The 15,463-nt window shown below is 44.5% G+C and overlaps 2 protein-coding genes across 2 annotated transcripts; one reads left to right on the forward strand and one right to left on the reverse strand.

Annotated features, from left to right (window-relative positions):
- Positions 1-10,875: 10,875 nt before the first annotated feature.
- LOC116761273 (histone H2A.J) lies at positions 10,876-11,551 on the reverse strand. The gene has a single exon (XM_032647044.1). It carries the CDS (start codon positions 11,434-11,436, stop codon positions 11,047-11,049), a length of 390 nt encoding a protein of 129 aa, XP_032502935.1. The 5' UTR covers positions 11,437-11,551; the 3' UTR covers positions 10,876-11,046.
- Positions 11,552-13,864: 2,313 nt separating this feature from the next.
- On the forward strand, positions 13,865-14,260 carry LOC116760723 (histone H4). Its single transcript, XM_032646030.1, has one exon. It carries the CDS (start codon positions 13,900-13,902, stop codon positions 14,209-14,211), a length of 312 nt encoding a protein of 103 aa, XP_032501921.1. The 5' UTR covers positions 13,865-13,899; the 3' UTR covers positions 14,212-14,260.
- Positions 14,261-15,463: the final 1,203 nt, after the last annotated feature.

A 15,463-nucleotide genomic window follows, 5' to 3' on the forward strand; every position in this document is an offset into this window, starting at 1 on the left:
AGGATCATCACATGGCATGGAATCAGCATAAAGCCCGAGGTGACATCTAAGGTCTAGTTGCAATTCTCATTTTGCATATTCTAGTTTGTGCTCTCTATTAAAATATCTCCCTATTTATATCTAGCTGGGAGACATTTTTTAGTATTAAACTACTTTTTGCTGCATTCAAGTCATTCTTCAGATCACAGAAGATGCCACAGTCACCACCCCATGCAGAACTGCACGTTTCTGTTTTGTCCCGAATGCAAACTGGAGCAGGTCTAATACCTGGGAATGTTCCACAGCCAGAATCAGTTTGGAGGACAGGCCTTATCACAGGACTTCTGGAGCTCAAAGCTGTTCCTGAGCAAAGCTGTAGATAACTTTACACATCCAGGTCCTGGGTTCAGGAAGGTATAAATGAGCTGTGGGGAAGCTTTTCTTTACATTCCTGGAAATAAGGACTTTTGGTAAAGTTGGGAGCTGGGACTTCTGTGAGACCAGAATAACTACCTGCTCCAGTTCTTTTGTCTCTAAGAAGGCCTTGTAGTTGGCTGTGAAGGAAAAGTAGGGAGGACAGGGCAAGTGGCCAGGACTGGGTGAGCAGAGGGGTTTTCCTTAATCGGCCTGTTCGTTTTGCTGAGGGTCAATAGCCAGTAGAGACAGAGGTTGGAGAATGAGAGGATAATTGATGGTATGAGGTACCTGAGGGTTTGGGGAGGCGTGAGGGAGTACAAACTATTCATTCCACAGATGGTTATTGCGCGCCTGCTGCGAGCTAGGTGCTAGGAGAGCAGTAGTAAGAAAATCAGATGAGGTCTCTACTATCATGTCTCTTATGGAAATTCCAGGAGATAAACTTCAATGCCTATGTTACTTCTGTCTCATACTTTGAATACAGTATTTACCAATGCTAATTTTTTAAAAGAATTTCTTTTTTTTAACCTGCACTAATAAACAATTTGGAAAAAAATAATCTGAGGTCTGCATGTGCCATGTGCTGGCGAAGACATACTCATCAGACCTTTATAATATTTATGTTACCTTTTTATAGTTATTTTTTAAAAATGAAAATGTTTTCTCTGAACATTTAAAAAGACTAAGTATCAACTGCTTACCTTAATGATGCTGCAACCAAATAGAGAAAACATTTTCCTTAGAGAAAAAAAGTTTTCAAAGAAAAAACCATGGCCCCCCAAATACATGCTTTTCCTTGATCTGTTATCCTATTCAGAGTATTTCCCCTTTTTAGCCATCTGAAGCCTAAAAATAAGATGTTTTCTATTGTCATCTACCATAATGAATCCATATTTAGTAAGAATTATACCACATGTGCAGGAGATAAATAACTGATATGTAGGAAAATTAACACTTTAAAAATGCTATGAAATGCAAAAAATGTTTTCAGGACTTTTTGTGACAATATTTTGTGAGGAAAATTAGAACGCAGTAGTGTTTATATCCATTGAATCTCAAGAAAAATTAGAGTCCAAAGAAGAACACAATTAACTACATTATTCATTATCATTGCACCCAGCAACCTTGACCCCAATAAACTGGGGAGTGAAGTAAAGAAAGAAGGAAGGTGACAGCCAAGTTCAGGTAGGGAGAGGGGAAAAAAGAACATCAGTATAGCTCTGAAATCTTGCCTGTTTTATGAAATGTACCACCCACAAATGAAAAGGCCATATTATTTTCATGAAGGCCTGGCTTTCTTCAATGTTGATAAAGGTTGCCATATTTAGGGACTTATTGTAAGACGAACCCATACCTTCTAATAACGGCTGTTGGCTTTCTTGTGTGAGGAGGGAATTAAAATACAAGCAGAGTACAAATCCAACATTTGTTCCTAAGACCATTCTTATTACAGAGTAACCCAAATCACAGGAGGAGGTATTTCTAAATCCATATTTGTACTGAGTTTATCCATAAAAATACATGTTCATTTTAAAAACTTGAGGGTTAACATAAAGAAGTAAAGAATAACATGAAAGTACTACTTTTATGGAGAAAAACCAAATAGAGAAACAGAAGTTGTTTTAGAAGATGCTTTGTGTTTCTTACTTTCTATTTTTGTGTGTTTGTTTCCACTGATAGACCAGAACAGGGATCAGCAAACTTTCCATAGATATTTGGGGCTTTGGGAACTACAGAGTCTCTGCCACAACTACTCAACCCTGCCTCTGAAGTGTGAAACCTGCCATACAGGCAGGTGGCCGGTCACACTCCACAGCCACGTGGGGAGGGACCCAGGAGAGAGAAACTCTGGACAGGTGGGTCTGTGAGGGAGTCAGGGCACCAGTGAAGGCTGGAGGCCCAGCGTGTGTGGTTTCCCCCTAGGGAGGGCCATGGGAAGGTGGTCCCCAGGGCGAGTCAGGGCTGGAGGTCGTGCAGGGAATGTGCATTCTGGCCACGAGGCTGGAGTAGAAGCCACCCGGTGTCCTCACCCCCTCACTGCTTACCCACCACGACCGGGCAGCAGCCTGAGCCAGCAGGAGTCATCCTTCCCTCCTGCCAAGGCCCTCAGTGCCCTCTGCCCACAGAGCCTAGCATCACGCTTCTGTAAGGAAGGCAGGCCCAGAGGAACTCCAAGCACTACCACAGAGCCCGTATAAAGTTGGAATTTGGAGCCCTGAGGCAATAAATTTATAACTGGCACACGAGCGCATAAGGAAAATTCAGTCTTTTTACTTCCACTTTCACAACCTAGTTGTAAAATTATTGGCACAAATTCCTTTAACAAAAATCTATGGAATGTTTCTCAAGCTCCTTCTGGCGGGTGGTTAGGCCGTTAGCTTATGCGTATTAGCTGATGATAAAATTTCTGTGTGTCATTTTGTTCTTAAAAAAAATCTCAAGAGGACTGCAACTGACTGGCCATCTATGTTAGGGGTTTGTTAAGTAGAACAAAAGCTAAGAACTAGGAAGTAAGCAAAAAATACTCAGAAACTCTGACAGACAGTGGTACTCACTAAAGGATTCCGTGTGCTCTTTTACGTTTTCCAGCCTTCTTTGCAGTGAGATTTAAGCATGAACTAGTTCTTTCCCGAAGCAAAAAGTGGGTGTGAGTTCCCTGCACTCCTAACCCCCTGCCGCTGGAAGAGACAGGAAGTACTTTGGTATGGCTGGCAAGTGGCATATATATGAAAACACGGCAGAAGAATAGGCTGGAATCTATGAATTTTATAGACTTCCTTTAAGGTCTACTTTTATGGAAGCTTCAGGAACACAGGGATTCCATCTGTCCTGTTTGCTCTTGCTAGAACACTGTGTATCAAGGGTTTTTGTCAGGGGGATAAACTTTGTCGTGCTAGCAAAGGTCCGGTGACATTCCTCCCCATAGCAGTGGGTGCCTGCTCACGTTATATTTGTATAACTAAGGGTCCAGATCGCCCGTTTACACGATTCCACCCTCTTCTACGCTCCTAAGGAGGATGAAGTGTAGAAACTGCCTTAATGGGGTTTCTTACCTTCTGGCATCCATTTAGGCTAGGGAATAAGCGCCGTGTGGGAGGAAGGGAGGAAAGTGAGGTCATGGTAATCACTCCCCTGGCCCCTCCCCGCATGGTTGCCTTGGGTTAGCTTTTCCTGACTCTCCCTGTCATGCGGGGCCCTCCACACTACCTTCTCCTACTAGGTCTGGTGACCACACCCCTTCACTCCATCAGCCGAGGGTGGTGGAGCCCAGCGGTCGCCAGCCCTTCCATGTGCTTTCCCTGCATCACAGTAAGCAGTGCCTTCATTAAACTGTCCTAAAATCACATTTGGGCAAAGCCATCTGTTTCCAGACAGGATCCTGTCTGACTTAGCACCTGAATAAATACTCAACAGGGGATGTGTTGAATAAATAATATATAAAAGACAGAGAAGTCACCGAATACAGAAAACAAATGTGTTAATATTATAAAACTCCCAGAATAGTGTTTGGCGCATGGTACATACATGTTTGTTAGAATGACATTTGCTTTTCAGAATGAGCCCTATGGCTGTGATGGAGAGGACAGATTGGCTGCAAGGTGACAGACCCCAGGTGGGAAGATGCATCTTTCCCCACTGTAGGGGAGAGATGAAGAGTGCCAGACCACCGTGGCAGGGTCGAGGGGAGGAGTCGAGAGGTCTGTTCCAGAGGAAGAAAGCACAAGACTGGATAACCAATCTGATGTAGGGGATGAGGCAGAAAGAGAAACAAGAACGTGGGGTCTCCAGCTTAGGGCTTTGGTTGCCTGGCAGTGTCCAGCGAATAAAGGCTGTGAAGCTGCCTTATTGAGGGTGATGATGAAGAACAGCAGGAAGAAGATGACTCCAGCAGCTAACGTTTATGGAACGTTACTGTGTGCCAGGCATTTTCAGAAGTGCTTTACATGTATTAATTTATTTAATCCTTACTACAACCCTGTGGGGTAGCTAGTACACATTTTACAGATGTGTCTGTTGAGGTGAAGAATGATTAGATAACTTTCCCAGAGTTACACAACTAGGGGAGCAGAAATTCAAACCTAGGTAGTGGACTGGGAGAGGCGGGTGTGGAATGAAGGGAATTGGTCCAGTTTGGAACGGCTGAGGTTGAGACCCCAGTGAGATAACCTATGGCGATCTTAAGTAGGCAGGTGAAGTGTGAAGTTTAGAAGGCAGGTAGGGGATATATACCATAAACACTGAGAGAGAGGGGAACATAAAAGGGAAAGAGAAAATCGAAGTAGAAAATATAAGGTAATAATCACAACAGCAGTAATTTATTGAGCTCTTACCATACACTAGACACTAAATGCTTTATGATAAGGAAAAGATATTATTATCCCACCCTTTATGCATGAGAAAACCAAGACTTAGCAAGCTTATAAATAAATGCCTAGATTTTTATTGGTCTGAATGCTTTTTTTCCTGGCATAAGTTCAAATCAGAATAACTGACTGGATTCTGTTTGGGCCCGACAATGGGAAGCAGGATATTGGAAGAGGGGAGAAAAGTGAGGTCATGGTATTTACTTAATATATATATTTAAATGTATTAAAATTATGTATAATTATATATATATAAAGTATATATAAATAAAATTTTAAACAATTTATTATTAGAAATATTGATACCTGAACTATCATGTGAAAAATACCAGGACATTTTTACCCTATGTGAAGACGCACAGAAAGATAAATTCAAGAGAGAACGTTCCTTGATGAACGTGAAAGCGAGGGGATGGTGTCAGAGGATTTGGATGTTTAAAGTACATGACTGTGGGACTGAAATACCCACAGACAGTGGTTCCCTCTTTTGCGTGGTGCTTGGACACTGCCAACATTCGCCTTGGATGTCTCTGTCTACCTCCACTGCTCAGCAAGTCCTCTTCTCAGGGTCACGCTTTTTTCTTCAGCTATTGAGAGAGGGGAAAACAGCCCATGACAGCTTGAAACTGGCCTGGACTATTGGCTAGACCCTGGCGTTACTAGGAGTTGGCCTGACATAGCTGTACCATGGTATTACGTGGAACATAAACCATTTCACATGACACCAACAACACACAAGGCCATTCTACTGTGGAAAATCAAAACAAAACCAAGAGATCTCTATATCATATATGAACACAAAAACATAAGCATTGTCCAAACCACAAAAATGACCAAACAGCCCCCTGTGTTGGCCCATATGCGTTAGCATCTTCACCTATTACAGCTTTAGCCTCACTTCCTTCCTTGTACCCGATTAGCTGTATTAAGCTACCAAATCAAAGACTTACCTCTGTTCCCTACACAGTATGGAATCCTGGGCAAAGCCCCAGACCTACAACCTATACACAAACCCGAGCCCTATAACAAATCCTTTCTAATATATTAGACACCGCACATCTCCCCAGTATGTGTGCTCCCTGCTACAAAGAACAATAAACCCAACTTGTTAAACTACAGGTATGTTCCTGGTGGTCTTTGGCTGAAGGGCAAAGACAAAACTATGGATTCAACTAAAGTGCTCATTACTTGGACCAGGACTCTCAACTCAGTAATAGTGTGAACATCTGGGACCCCTGGGCTTTTGACATGAACAAGAGAGTTCATTTGACAAGTACTTTAAAACAGAAAGCAAGTAAACCCTTACGAGCACTTTGCTTGTCTGGTTTGCCTAAAAGAAAGATAATTTTGTTTAGTGTAGGGCTTATCCCTCCTTTGTTTCCATCATTTGGAGTTAGGCAGTGCTGGCTTTTTAATTGCATGGCTTGTAAAATTATCAAAGACCCCAGTTACTATCCAAACCCACTGTTAACCTTTTTTTTGTGTATATATATATATATATATATATATATATGTATGTTAACATGTGTTTTTCAACACCTAAACTTCCTTTCCTCTCCCTGTAGAGAAAACAAAATAAAGCTTTACAGTGATAATGTCGTATCTGCCTGAAGCCAGCCAGCTTCCTTTCTTTTTTCATTTTGTTTTGTTTTGTTCCTCTTACTCTCCATTTCCCTCTCTTGGGAAACTAAACACTTAAACATTAACTAAGTTTGTCAGGGTCAAATTTCTCCTGCTTTAGTCATTCTAAAATACCTACATTGGCTTTATGAATTAATAAGTTGCTCTAACACAACATTGTAAATCAACTACAAGTCAAAAAGAAAAAAAAGTTGCCACCATTTCTATAACTTCTTTAAAACTGAAACTTAAAACATTGATTAAAATTAAAATATGTAAAAACCTGTATTCAAATATATGGGATGATAACAAAAGATGTATTCTCAAATGGTTCTTTGCCAATATTCTTCTCGGCTTTTGTAAAAAAATGTTTTTGGACTTTCCTGGCAGTCCAGGAGTTAGGACTCCACACTTCCAATGCAGGGGCCACAGGTTCAATCCCTTGTCGGAGAACTAAGATCCCACATGCCGCTCGGTGCAGCCAAAACTTTACACGATATATATATATATATCCCTCTAATTTCTGTATATGCAATGTGAAAATGCAAAGGGGAAAATGCATCTCCATTCCAGTGCCACTGGTAAAGTAAGCCAGCTTGCCAGCGTTCCCTGGGTAGGACAACGTAATAACTTTTAAAGAACATATTCTACTTACACGTCAAAATAAAGACAAATTAGGAAGTGTCTGGGAGCGCAGCGATCCAAATTGTGAAAAATCTCCATCCCTTTACGCTCTCTCCTTCAGTCTGTGTCCTATCATCTTCTGAAAGGCTGCTCTTCCTCGACAGATTAGACCTCACAGATCCCACACGCCCTGTCAGAGATTCACTTATACACCTTTCCCTACATTCTCTAGACTTCTATTCCCTCTGGATTATTTTACCCAAGAAGACCATTGCTAATCATGACTCCCAGATTCTTATCTCCAGGCCAGACCTTCTCCCCTGGATTCCCCAGCCGCAGGTATATTGCCTTTTGACTCCCATGCTTTTGCGCGTGCTGTCCCTCTGCCTAGAACACTCTGTCGTGTCAGGCTCACTTTTGCACTAGACCCATCTCAGATGCCACTCTCCCCACCAGGCCGAGAAACACAGGTGGCTCTTCTCTGTTACTATAATACCCTGAGCATCTCCCTTTCTTAACGTGTAGCATGCTAGATTATAATCATCTTTCTAATTATATGATAATCATTTTTCTTGACAGCCAGTTATCAATCATAGATGTAACATGTAACATATGCTCAATAAATCGTTGAACGAACAGGTTCCATTTTTAATCTGAGTGGGTGCATTTAACAAGCTATTAATTCCAAACTAGGTTGTCCTTCAAGGGGGGAAATTCCAAATTCAGGTTCACAAGGTTCATTTCACTATTTACGACTCTCTTTTCTGTTATAGACTGGATTGTAGATGTCTTATAGCTAGTAAAACAGCCATTAAGCTTGTTTTTGTGGTGAGCTAGACGAGAAGTCACAGAATTGCTAGAATGCCAGATGTTTACTAACTTCAATAGGTCCCGTGACTACTGCTACTTGCTCTAAATCCAGTTTCACATACTAATGGTTACTATTCATTGAGCACATTTCTATATGGGAAGCTCAGTGCCTTAATTTACATTATCTCATTAACTCTTCCCCCAGATCCACTGATGTAACTCTATTATCATGCCCAATTAATAGATGAAACTGAGATTTAAAGAGATTGAGTAACATTTCCAAAATCACCCACCTACTAAGGAGGTGAGTGGATTTGAGCCCAGGTCTCATTCCAGAGAGTAAAAGTTCTTAAACACCATAGTATATGACCTTTCAACCATCGGAAGGAGATTTGTGAAGAGTTTGCATATAGTTATCACCAATTATGGGGCCAGACTAAACCTTTTGATTCCAGGCAGACAAAACTAAACAGACCTGTTCTCAGGGACACAAAGGCAAGACTGGCCCTGCAGGAAAAAACAAAGAATGAACAAATCCTGGCCAAGTCACAGCCTGCCACGCTGAATGGCTTATCTCCACAAGAAAGCGCATGTGTGTATACACACACAACTATGGATTAGAAATCTACTAAGGACAAGAATTCAGGTCCCACCGGTTTTTGTCCTAAATCTTCTTTCATCAGGTCTCGTGCTTGGAAAAATATTGGCCTTTTAAGTTAACAATCATACATTGGCAAGAACTGTTTGTGCATCAAAGATCCACAGGCTGAACTGATTTGGCAAGGGGTATGCATTTTTTTTCTTTAGGGGCATGCATTTTTAACTGCCAATAAACTATTCAGGTTTAAAAACCCCTCAAAAACAGAAATGGTGAGGGACTGATTGAAGCTTGCAGCAGGGGAAGCATTTAAGGGGAGCCTAAGAATCTCTGGGACAGTGGTGGTCGAGGTAGAATGAGGATGGGGGTCATCACTGTACCTTGTATCTGGCCTGTTTTTATCTTCAGGTAATAGGATTAGACTCCTGTGAATCTTTAGAGGGAAAGGAAAAGTTTATCTTATACATGTCCTATCCTAATTTCTTTACCATTTGGTAATAATCTTTCACGTGCCTCAAATTTTTTAGGAAATTAAGACATAAGTGTCAAAACCAGCACCTGATATACACTTTTTTTCCCTCCACTGCCCATCACTCCACAAAGTGGTAACAATGAGAACTATTCCTAATAATTGGGCATTAAAAACAACAAAATCATATTAACTACAGTTACCTATTCCCTAACCTATAAAGGTAAGCCTATATCCCTGTAGAAAATGGTACTTCTTTCAATTTACTGAGCATCTAATATCTGGCATGCAATAATGGAACAATCTCAGTCATCAAAATAGGTATTATGACTATTATTTTACATATGAGGAAGCCTTCTGAATAGAAGGTGGTAATGGAGTAAACAGCTGGACACCTTGGAAACTGCCCTGGGTACATACCCTTGGTATTTTCTCACATTTCACATATTTATTAAAGCATTACTGTGCCATTAATCAACACAACCCCAATAGGCATTGTTGGAATGAGGTCATTAATTTAGGCCCCCGAACAGGGGTATGTGTGGCCTGACCTTGGTATACTTCAATCTTGATCACATGGGAGAAGGTAATCCCAACATTCATTCCACAAGCAACAGAGAGACACAAGTACTAGTGGAAGCTGATGGGGAATTCTTTCTCTGATAGTAACTTATTTGTTCAGTGTCCTATCTTCAGGACACTGAACAAATAAGTGAGCTTTAAGAGTCAAAATCCAGTTGGTCTCATCTACAGCTATAGCCCCATCACCCATCACCTAGTACTGTGCATGGCATATAGACATGCTCAATAAATATTGGGGAAGAAATAAAGACAGTCCATGTGAGAAAACGGGCCAACTACAATACTACCAAGGATGAAGACATACTCGTCTTATTTTTTCTTTTCAAGAAGACTTCAACTCTGACTCACAGGAAAGATGAATCCAAAGACGTGAAATCTAAACGGGGATCTTATTTTGTGGAGCATGAGGGCCAGGACAAAGCTTGTAGAAAAGGGTGAAATAGAAGGGTCAGTTAAGGACAGATTGGATTGCTAGTGTGTAACTTTCAAATTCCTGATCTGAAATCATTTGTCCTTGCCTTTTCTCACATCTCACATATTTATTAAAGCATTACTGGACCATTAAGCAACACAACCCCAATAGGCATTGTTGGAATGAGGTCATTACTTCAGGCCAGCGGTAGAACATAAGGGACATCAAGAGGGTGATTTGTTGTTATAAAGCAAAATCAAACCAATTACATTTCCACAGGAATCTAATATGGTGGAGATAAGACCATTATGAAGCTAGAAACTTGAGAAAATCATTTTTAAAGCTCATAAGCATATGTAACTCATGACTAAAGGGGCTGCACTGTTCTGCGACATGAGTGTCAGGGGAACAGACTTCCAACCTCGTGACTCATGCTTCCGTATTACACATTACACACTCATGCTTCCGTATTCTTCATTTTAAAGAAATGTGAACATAAGCGTGTTCATAAAAATATCTGATACCGAAAACACAACAGCTGTCAGGCCAAGAAAAATCTGTTGACACCGTGTCATCAGAGCCACACTTCCAAGACGGCAAGTTATTTTACCTTTTGAAAAGTATGGGCGGAGAGACAACTTCCTGCCCAAGACCAGCTCGAAGCCACCGTCTCCCTCCTAGAACAGGTTCCTGAACTGCCCAAACAGGGCAGGGGAGCAAAGGCCCTGGGAAGGGAAAGTAAAAATAATTCCCCCAGCCGCATTCGCACCTACTCTGTCTCTCCTCCGCCTTCAGGCGAGGAGGGAGAGTTCCCAACTCTGCCCACCTCCAGGCCAGTGGGTCCCTTCTGGTCTCCCTTGCCCGCCTTGAGGGTGACCTGCGGACCAAAGCAGCCCAGAAAGTGGCTCAGGCCGACCCACCAGTACCTCCTCCAAAGGCCTCCCGGTTGCCCCCTGGGTCACCCGGCAGGCCCCCGCGATTACACAGTTCTCTCGACCAGACAACTTTCACCGACTTTATTGGCCCCCGACCCTAATGGGCCCCTCGCCGCCCACCTCCCCACTAGATCGCGCCGGCCCTCCATAACATCAACCGTATTCAAAAACACTGCGGGGTGGCTATGGAAAGAGCCTTTGCTGAGGAAGCCAGCTCTCCTGTGGCGGCGTCAGGGTCACTTGCTTTTCGCCTTCTGACTCTCCGTCTTCTTGGGCAGCAGCACGGCCTGGATGTTGGGTAGGACGCCGCCCTGGGCGATGGTCACTTTCCCCAGCAGCTTGTTTAGCTCCTCGTCATTGCGGATGGCGAGTTGCAGGTGGCGAGGGATTATCCTGGTCTTCTTGTTGTCCCGCGCGGCGTTGCCAGCCAACTCCAGGATCTCCGCCGTCAGGTACTCCAACACCGCTGCCAGGTACACAGGCGCCCCGGCTCCCACTCGCTCTGCGTAGTTACCTTTGCGCAGCAGTCGGTGCACTCGGCCCACCGGGAACTGCAGGCCCGCGCGAGAGGACCGGGACTTGGCCTTTGCCCGCACTTTGCCGCCCTGCTTTCCGCGACCAGACATGTTTGTCTCTTGCCTAAAACTCCAGCTAGGGGAAATAAAACCCAGCGGTCCAGTTCCTAGAATGGGAAGGCAACGTACCACATCTGAACTGCCTCCACCAACACTTTGCTGACACTAGGCAGCGCCTTCCCATTGGGCGCGGCAACAACCTCGGCTCCGGTGACCAATGACAGGCAGGCTCTTCTACCAATTAGAGCGCTGGCAGAAGGACCGCCTTCTCCAGCTTGCTCCAATCAAAAGAAAAACTGCTAACCCTCATTTACATAACCTTCCATATGAATACCCTGGGCCCGACTGCTCCGCCTTTAGGGGTTCAGTTGAACTTACAGGATCCTGAGGTTTCAACGTCCTCGCTCACTCCCAGGAAAATAACGTCTTAAGAATTAAGTAACCGGGCTTCCCTAGTGGCGCTAGTGGTGTAGTGGTTGAGAATCCGCCTGCCAATGTAGGAGACACAGGTTCTAGCTCTGGTCGGGGAAGATCCCACATGCCACAAAGCAACTAAGGCCGTGTGCCACAACTACGGAACCTGCAAGCCATAACTACGGAACCTGCATGCCACAACTACTGAAGCCCACGCTCTTAGAGCCCATGCTCCACAATAAAAGAAGCCACTGCAATGAGAAGCCCGCTCACGGCAACAAAGAGTAGCCCCTGCTTACCGCAACTAGATAAAAAAGGCTGCACGCAGCAACAAAGACCCAATGCAGCCAAAAATAAATTAATTAATTTTAAAAAAAGTTTAAAAAAATTAAGAAACCATGGTAAGAAAAAGAAAAATCCGGAAGGAGAGCTACTCTAAAGTACAAGGCCTGAAGCAAGAAATGCCTCTAGCACTTGAGGTCGCAGGGTATGCCCCCAATTTTTAACTTATTATTATGGACACTTTTTATTCTTGTAAACAAGAGAGATCTCTAACTTGAAAATGTTCTAACCTTGATTTCTTAGTAAATATTTAAAAGCCAACCTATTTTACCATTACAAGAATCCTGATTCTTCAAGAGTTTTCTTCTTTGAGTCAAGGATTAAAATCATGTTGGTACAATTTGAATATTTAGGATTTTTTTTTCCAGCCATCCAGAGAGTGTTCTGAGAGCTCTTTTAATTCTTCTTTAACAACAATAACAGTAACTTTTTTGTGCTATGGAGACGGGTAAGGATAGGTAAATAATAAGCATTTAGGTATATATAAATATTTACCATAAAGCTTTCCTGCTGGAAAGGCTTATTCGTCAGGACTAGGGACAGGGAGCACAGTTTACTAAAATATTTGTTCCTCAAGGTGTTAAGTACCTGGGAAAGAGTTATGAATCATCCTCTAAATACTGCTGCCTTTTATCGCAGTAAACCCTTTTGGGAAGACAGACAGTCCTATCTCCTAGAGGGGCGACACTACTCAAAAGTTTCGTTTTTGCTCAGGGATTCTCTTAAGAAAAGAATGGAGAGCCTCCTAATTGGGGATCTGCAGTATAAATCACTATTTAAAGCCACGATCATGGCATACATTATTTTACAGGAACTTTGAATTTTTAAGTGAGAACCTCGGGTTTTAATAAGATTACAGTATTTTTACTAAATAATCACAGAAATAGTTATTTGATTGAAAAGCAAAAAACGCGCTTCGGCTGGAGGCGGCGGAGGCAGTAAAGTCTGCCAACTGTGCAGAAGAATCTTCAAGGGAAAAGTCTGGGGGGATTGGGGGGAATGGGTAAGGTTAGACTTTTTGAAAGGATTTTAGTTCTCTCCACGGGGCCCCCAAAAGAGAAAAAAGAACCATTAAAAGATTTTCTCTACCCCAACTAGTGACTTAAAAAGATCCACAGGTATAAAGCAACTGCTTTTAAATTTAACACGTAGTAAAGCATTCCTGGTTCCTATTGATTTTTACATTAGTCTGAGAATGGTATTATGAGTAAGCATTCCGTTTGAAAACTATAAAATTAGAATTCCCGCGCCCTACAGAGAGAGAGAGAGAAAAGGCAAAATAAATTTTATCGAGTCTTTCCTCAATTTCATGGCAAAAATAAGAAAAGCTTTCCCAAATAAGCAAACAAGAAATTTTATAAGGAGGGAATTTTTTTTTTTTTTTTTTTCGGTACGCGGGCCTCTCACTGTTGTGGCCTCTCCCGTTGTGGAGCACAGGCTCCGGAAGCGCAGGCTCAGCGGCCTATGACTCACAGGCCCAGCCGCTCCGCGGCATGTGGGATCTTCGCGGACCAGGGCACGAACCGGTGTTCGCTGAATCGGCAGGCGGACTCTCAACCACTGCGCCACCAGGGAAGCCCTATAGGGAGGGAATTTAAAAAAAAAAAAAGAAAGAAAGAAATCTCCTGGAGCCTATAGCTCCGCCCACTTTCTTGAGGTTTTCAAACAGGTCCGCTAGAAGGAACTATAAGCCCAGGTTCACAGCTCACAGACCTACTAGCAGCTTGCTGTTGGGTTTTAGCCGTGTTGTTGTGAAAGATGTCCGGCCGAGGTAAAGGTGGTAAAGGGCTGGGTAAGGGAGGCGCTAAGCGCCACCGGAAGGTCTTACGGGACAACATCCAGGGTATTACGAAGCCCGCCATTCGCCGTCTGGCTCGCCGTGGTGGTGTGAAGCGCATCTCTGGCCTCATCTATGAGGAGACCCGGGGAGTGCTCAAAGTGTTCCTGGAGAACGTGATCCGTGATGCGGTGACTTACACGGAGCACGCCAAACGCAAGACGGTCACGGCCATGGATGTGGTGTATGCGCTGAAACGCCAGGGCCGCACCCTTTACGGCTTCGGCGGCTGAGGTGTGCCTGCGGCTTATCTCCAGATCCCAAAAGGCCCTTTTTAGGGCCCTCAAAACGTCAAGAAAAGAGTTGGTAGTGCTTAAACTGCCGTGTGAATGTGCAGATAGGTGCTTCAAATGAAGCGTTAATTAGGGTTAGGCTTGAGGCTTGGGGAGGTGTGAGCAGCAGAGCTCGAGCCGGGAACCTAGCGTCCGCGCTTAGAACGTAGCCTGGGAAATGCGGCGCAGGGCAGTAGTAATTTTGCTCTCTGTTTCAGAGCCGGACTGCCGACTTTGGATTCCTTTTGGGAAAAGTAGGCATCGCTAGCTCTCCAAACCCACGTCTTGGAAGTGGTACACGCTTCTTAGCGGGGGAGGCTTCGGGCCCTGAGCATATATAGAACGGCTTGTATGCAAATAGGGTGAGCCGGCTATCCTCCTCCGATTGGATAGGAGGCGTCAGAGGGGGCGGTTCTCGCTGGTGCTACCCGGGTTCTCGCTGGTCGACCCGCCCCGTCTCTGAGACCGCGGATGTCGCGGCGTCCAATAGGAAAGCTCGAGGTGCAGGCGTAGTGTGGCGCGCCGGAGTCTGCCGGGTGTGAATATTTTATTTTTTCACTGACTTTGTGAGTAAGGGGTAACCCAGCTCAGGCGCTGAATGCAGGGTGGCTGCGTGTGGGCGAAGTCCAAGCCTGGGCCTGAGCCCTCGGCCCCTGCGCTAGCCGTGGGTCAGCTGCACAAAGATAGACGCGCCGAGCAGGTGAGCGTCCCGACACCGGAGTACCCGGCGGCCGTGCTTGAACTCCTAGCGGTGGGAATCCAGGAGTTAGCCGGCAGCGTGGCCGGGACGCAGGGCAGCGTCCTGCCCAGCATCCATGCGCTGCTGTTGCTCGGGAGAGAGGGTCGTGTGGCCCGGTAGCAGCCGGCAGATAAACCCTCACTTCCTAGTAAAAGTCGTTTTCCGAATCGCGGGCGGGGCTGAGGAGAGGAGAGAGGAGGCGAGTTGGGTTCTAAGGGGTTCAGTGAAAAGGGTGGGGCGAGAGAGCTGTTTAGTCGTGGAGTCCTACGCAGTAATCCCTCCCGGGAGAGCAAGGAGCGATCCGTTTGCGGGCGCTTTCCTGGGTCGCCGGCGGAGCTGGAGACGGGGCCCCACCTGCGTGCCGCAGGCAGGGGCCGCCAGCGGGGAGAGGCGGGAACCCGAAGTCATTAAAGGGCCTCGCTCGACTCCTGGCTCTGTCACTCCTAACCTGTTTATATGAGGGAAATGGGGAAG

This window comes from Phocoena sinus, chromosome 10, assembly GCF_008692025.1.
Source record: "Phocoena sinus isolate mPhoSin1 chromosome 10, mPhoSin1.pri, whole genome shotgun sequence".
In the NCBI taxonomy this organism is placed as follows: Eukaryota; Metazoa; Chordata; class Mammalia; order Artiodactyla; family Phocoenidae; genus Phocoena; species Phocoena sinus.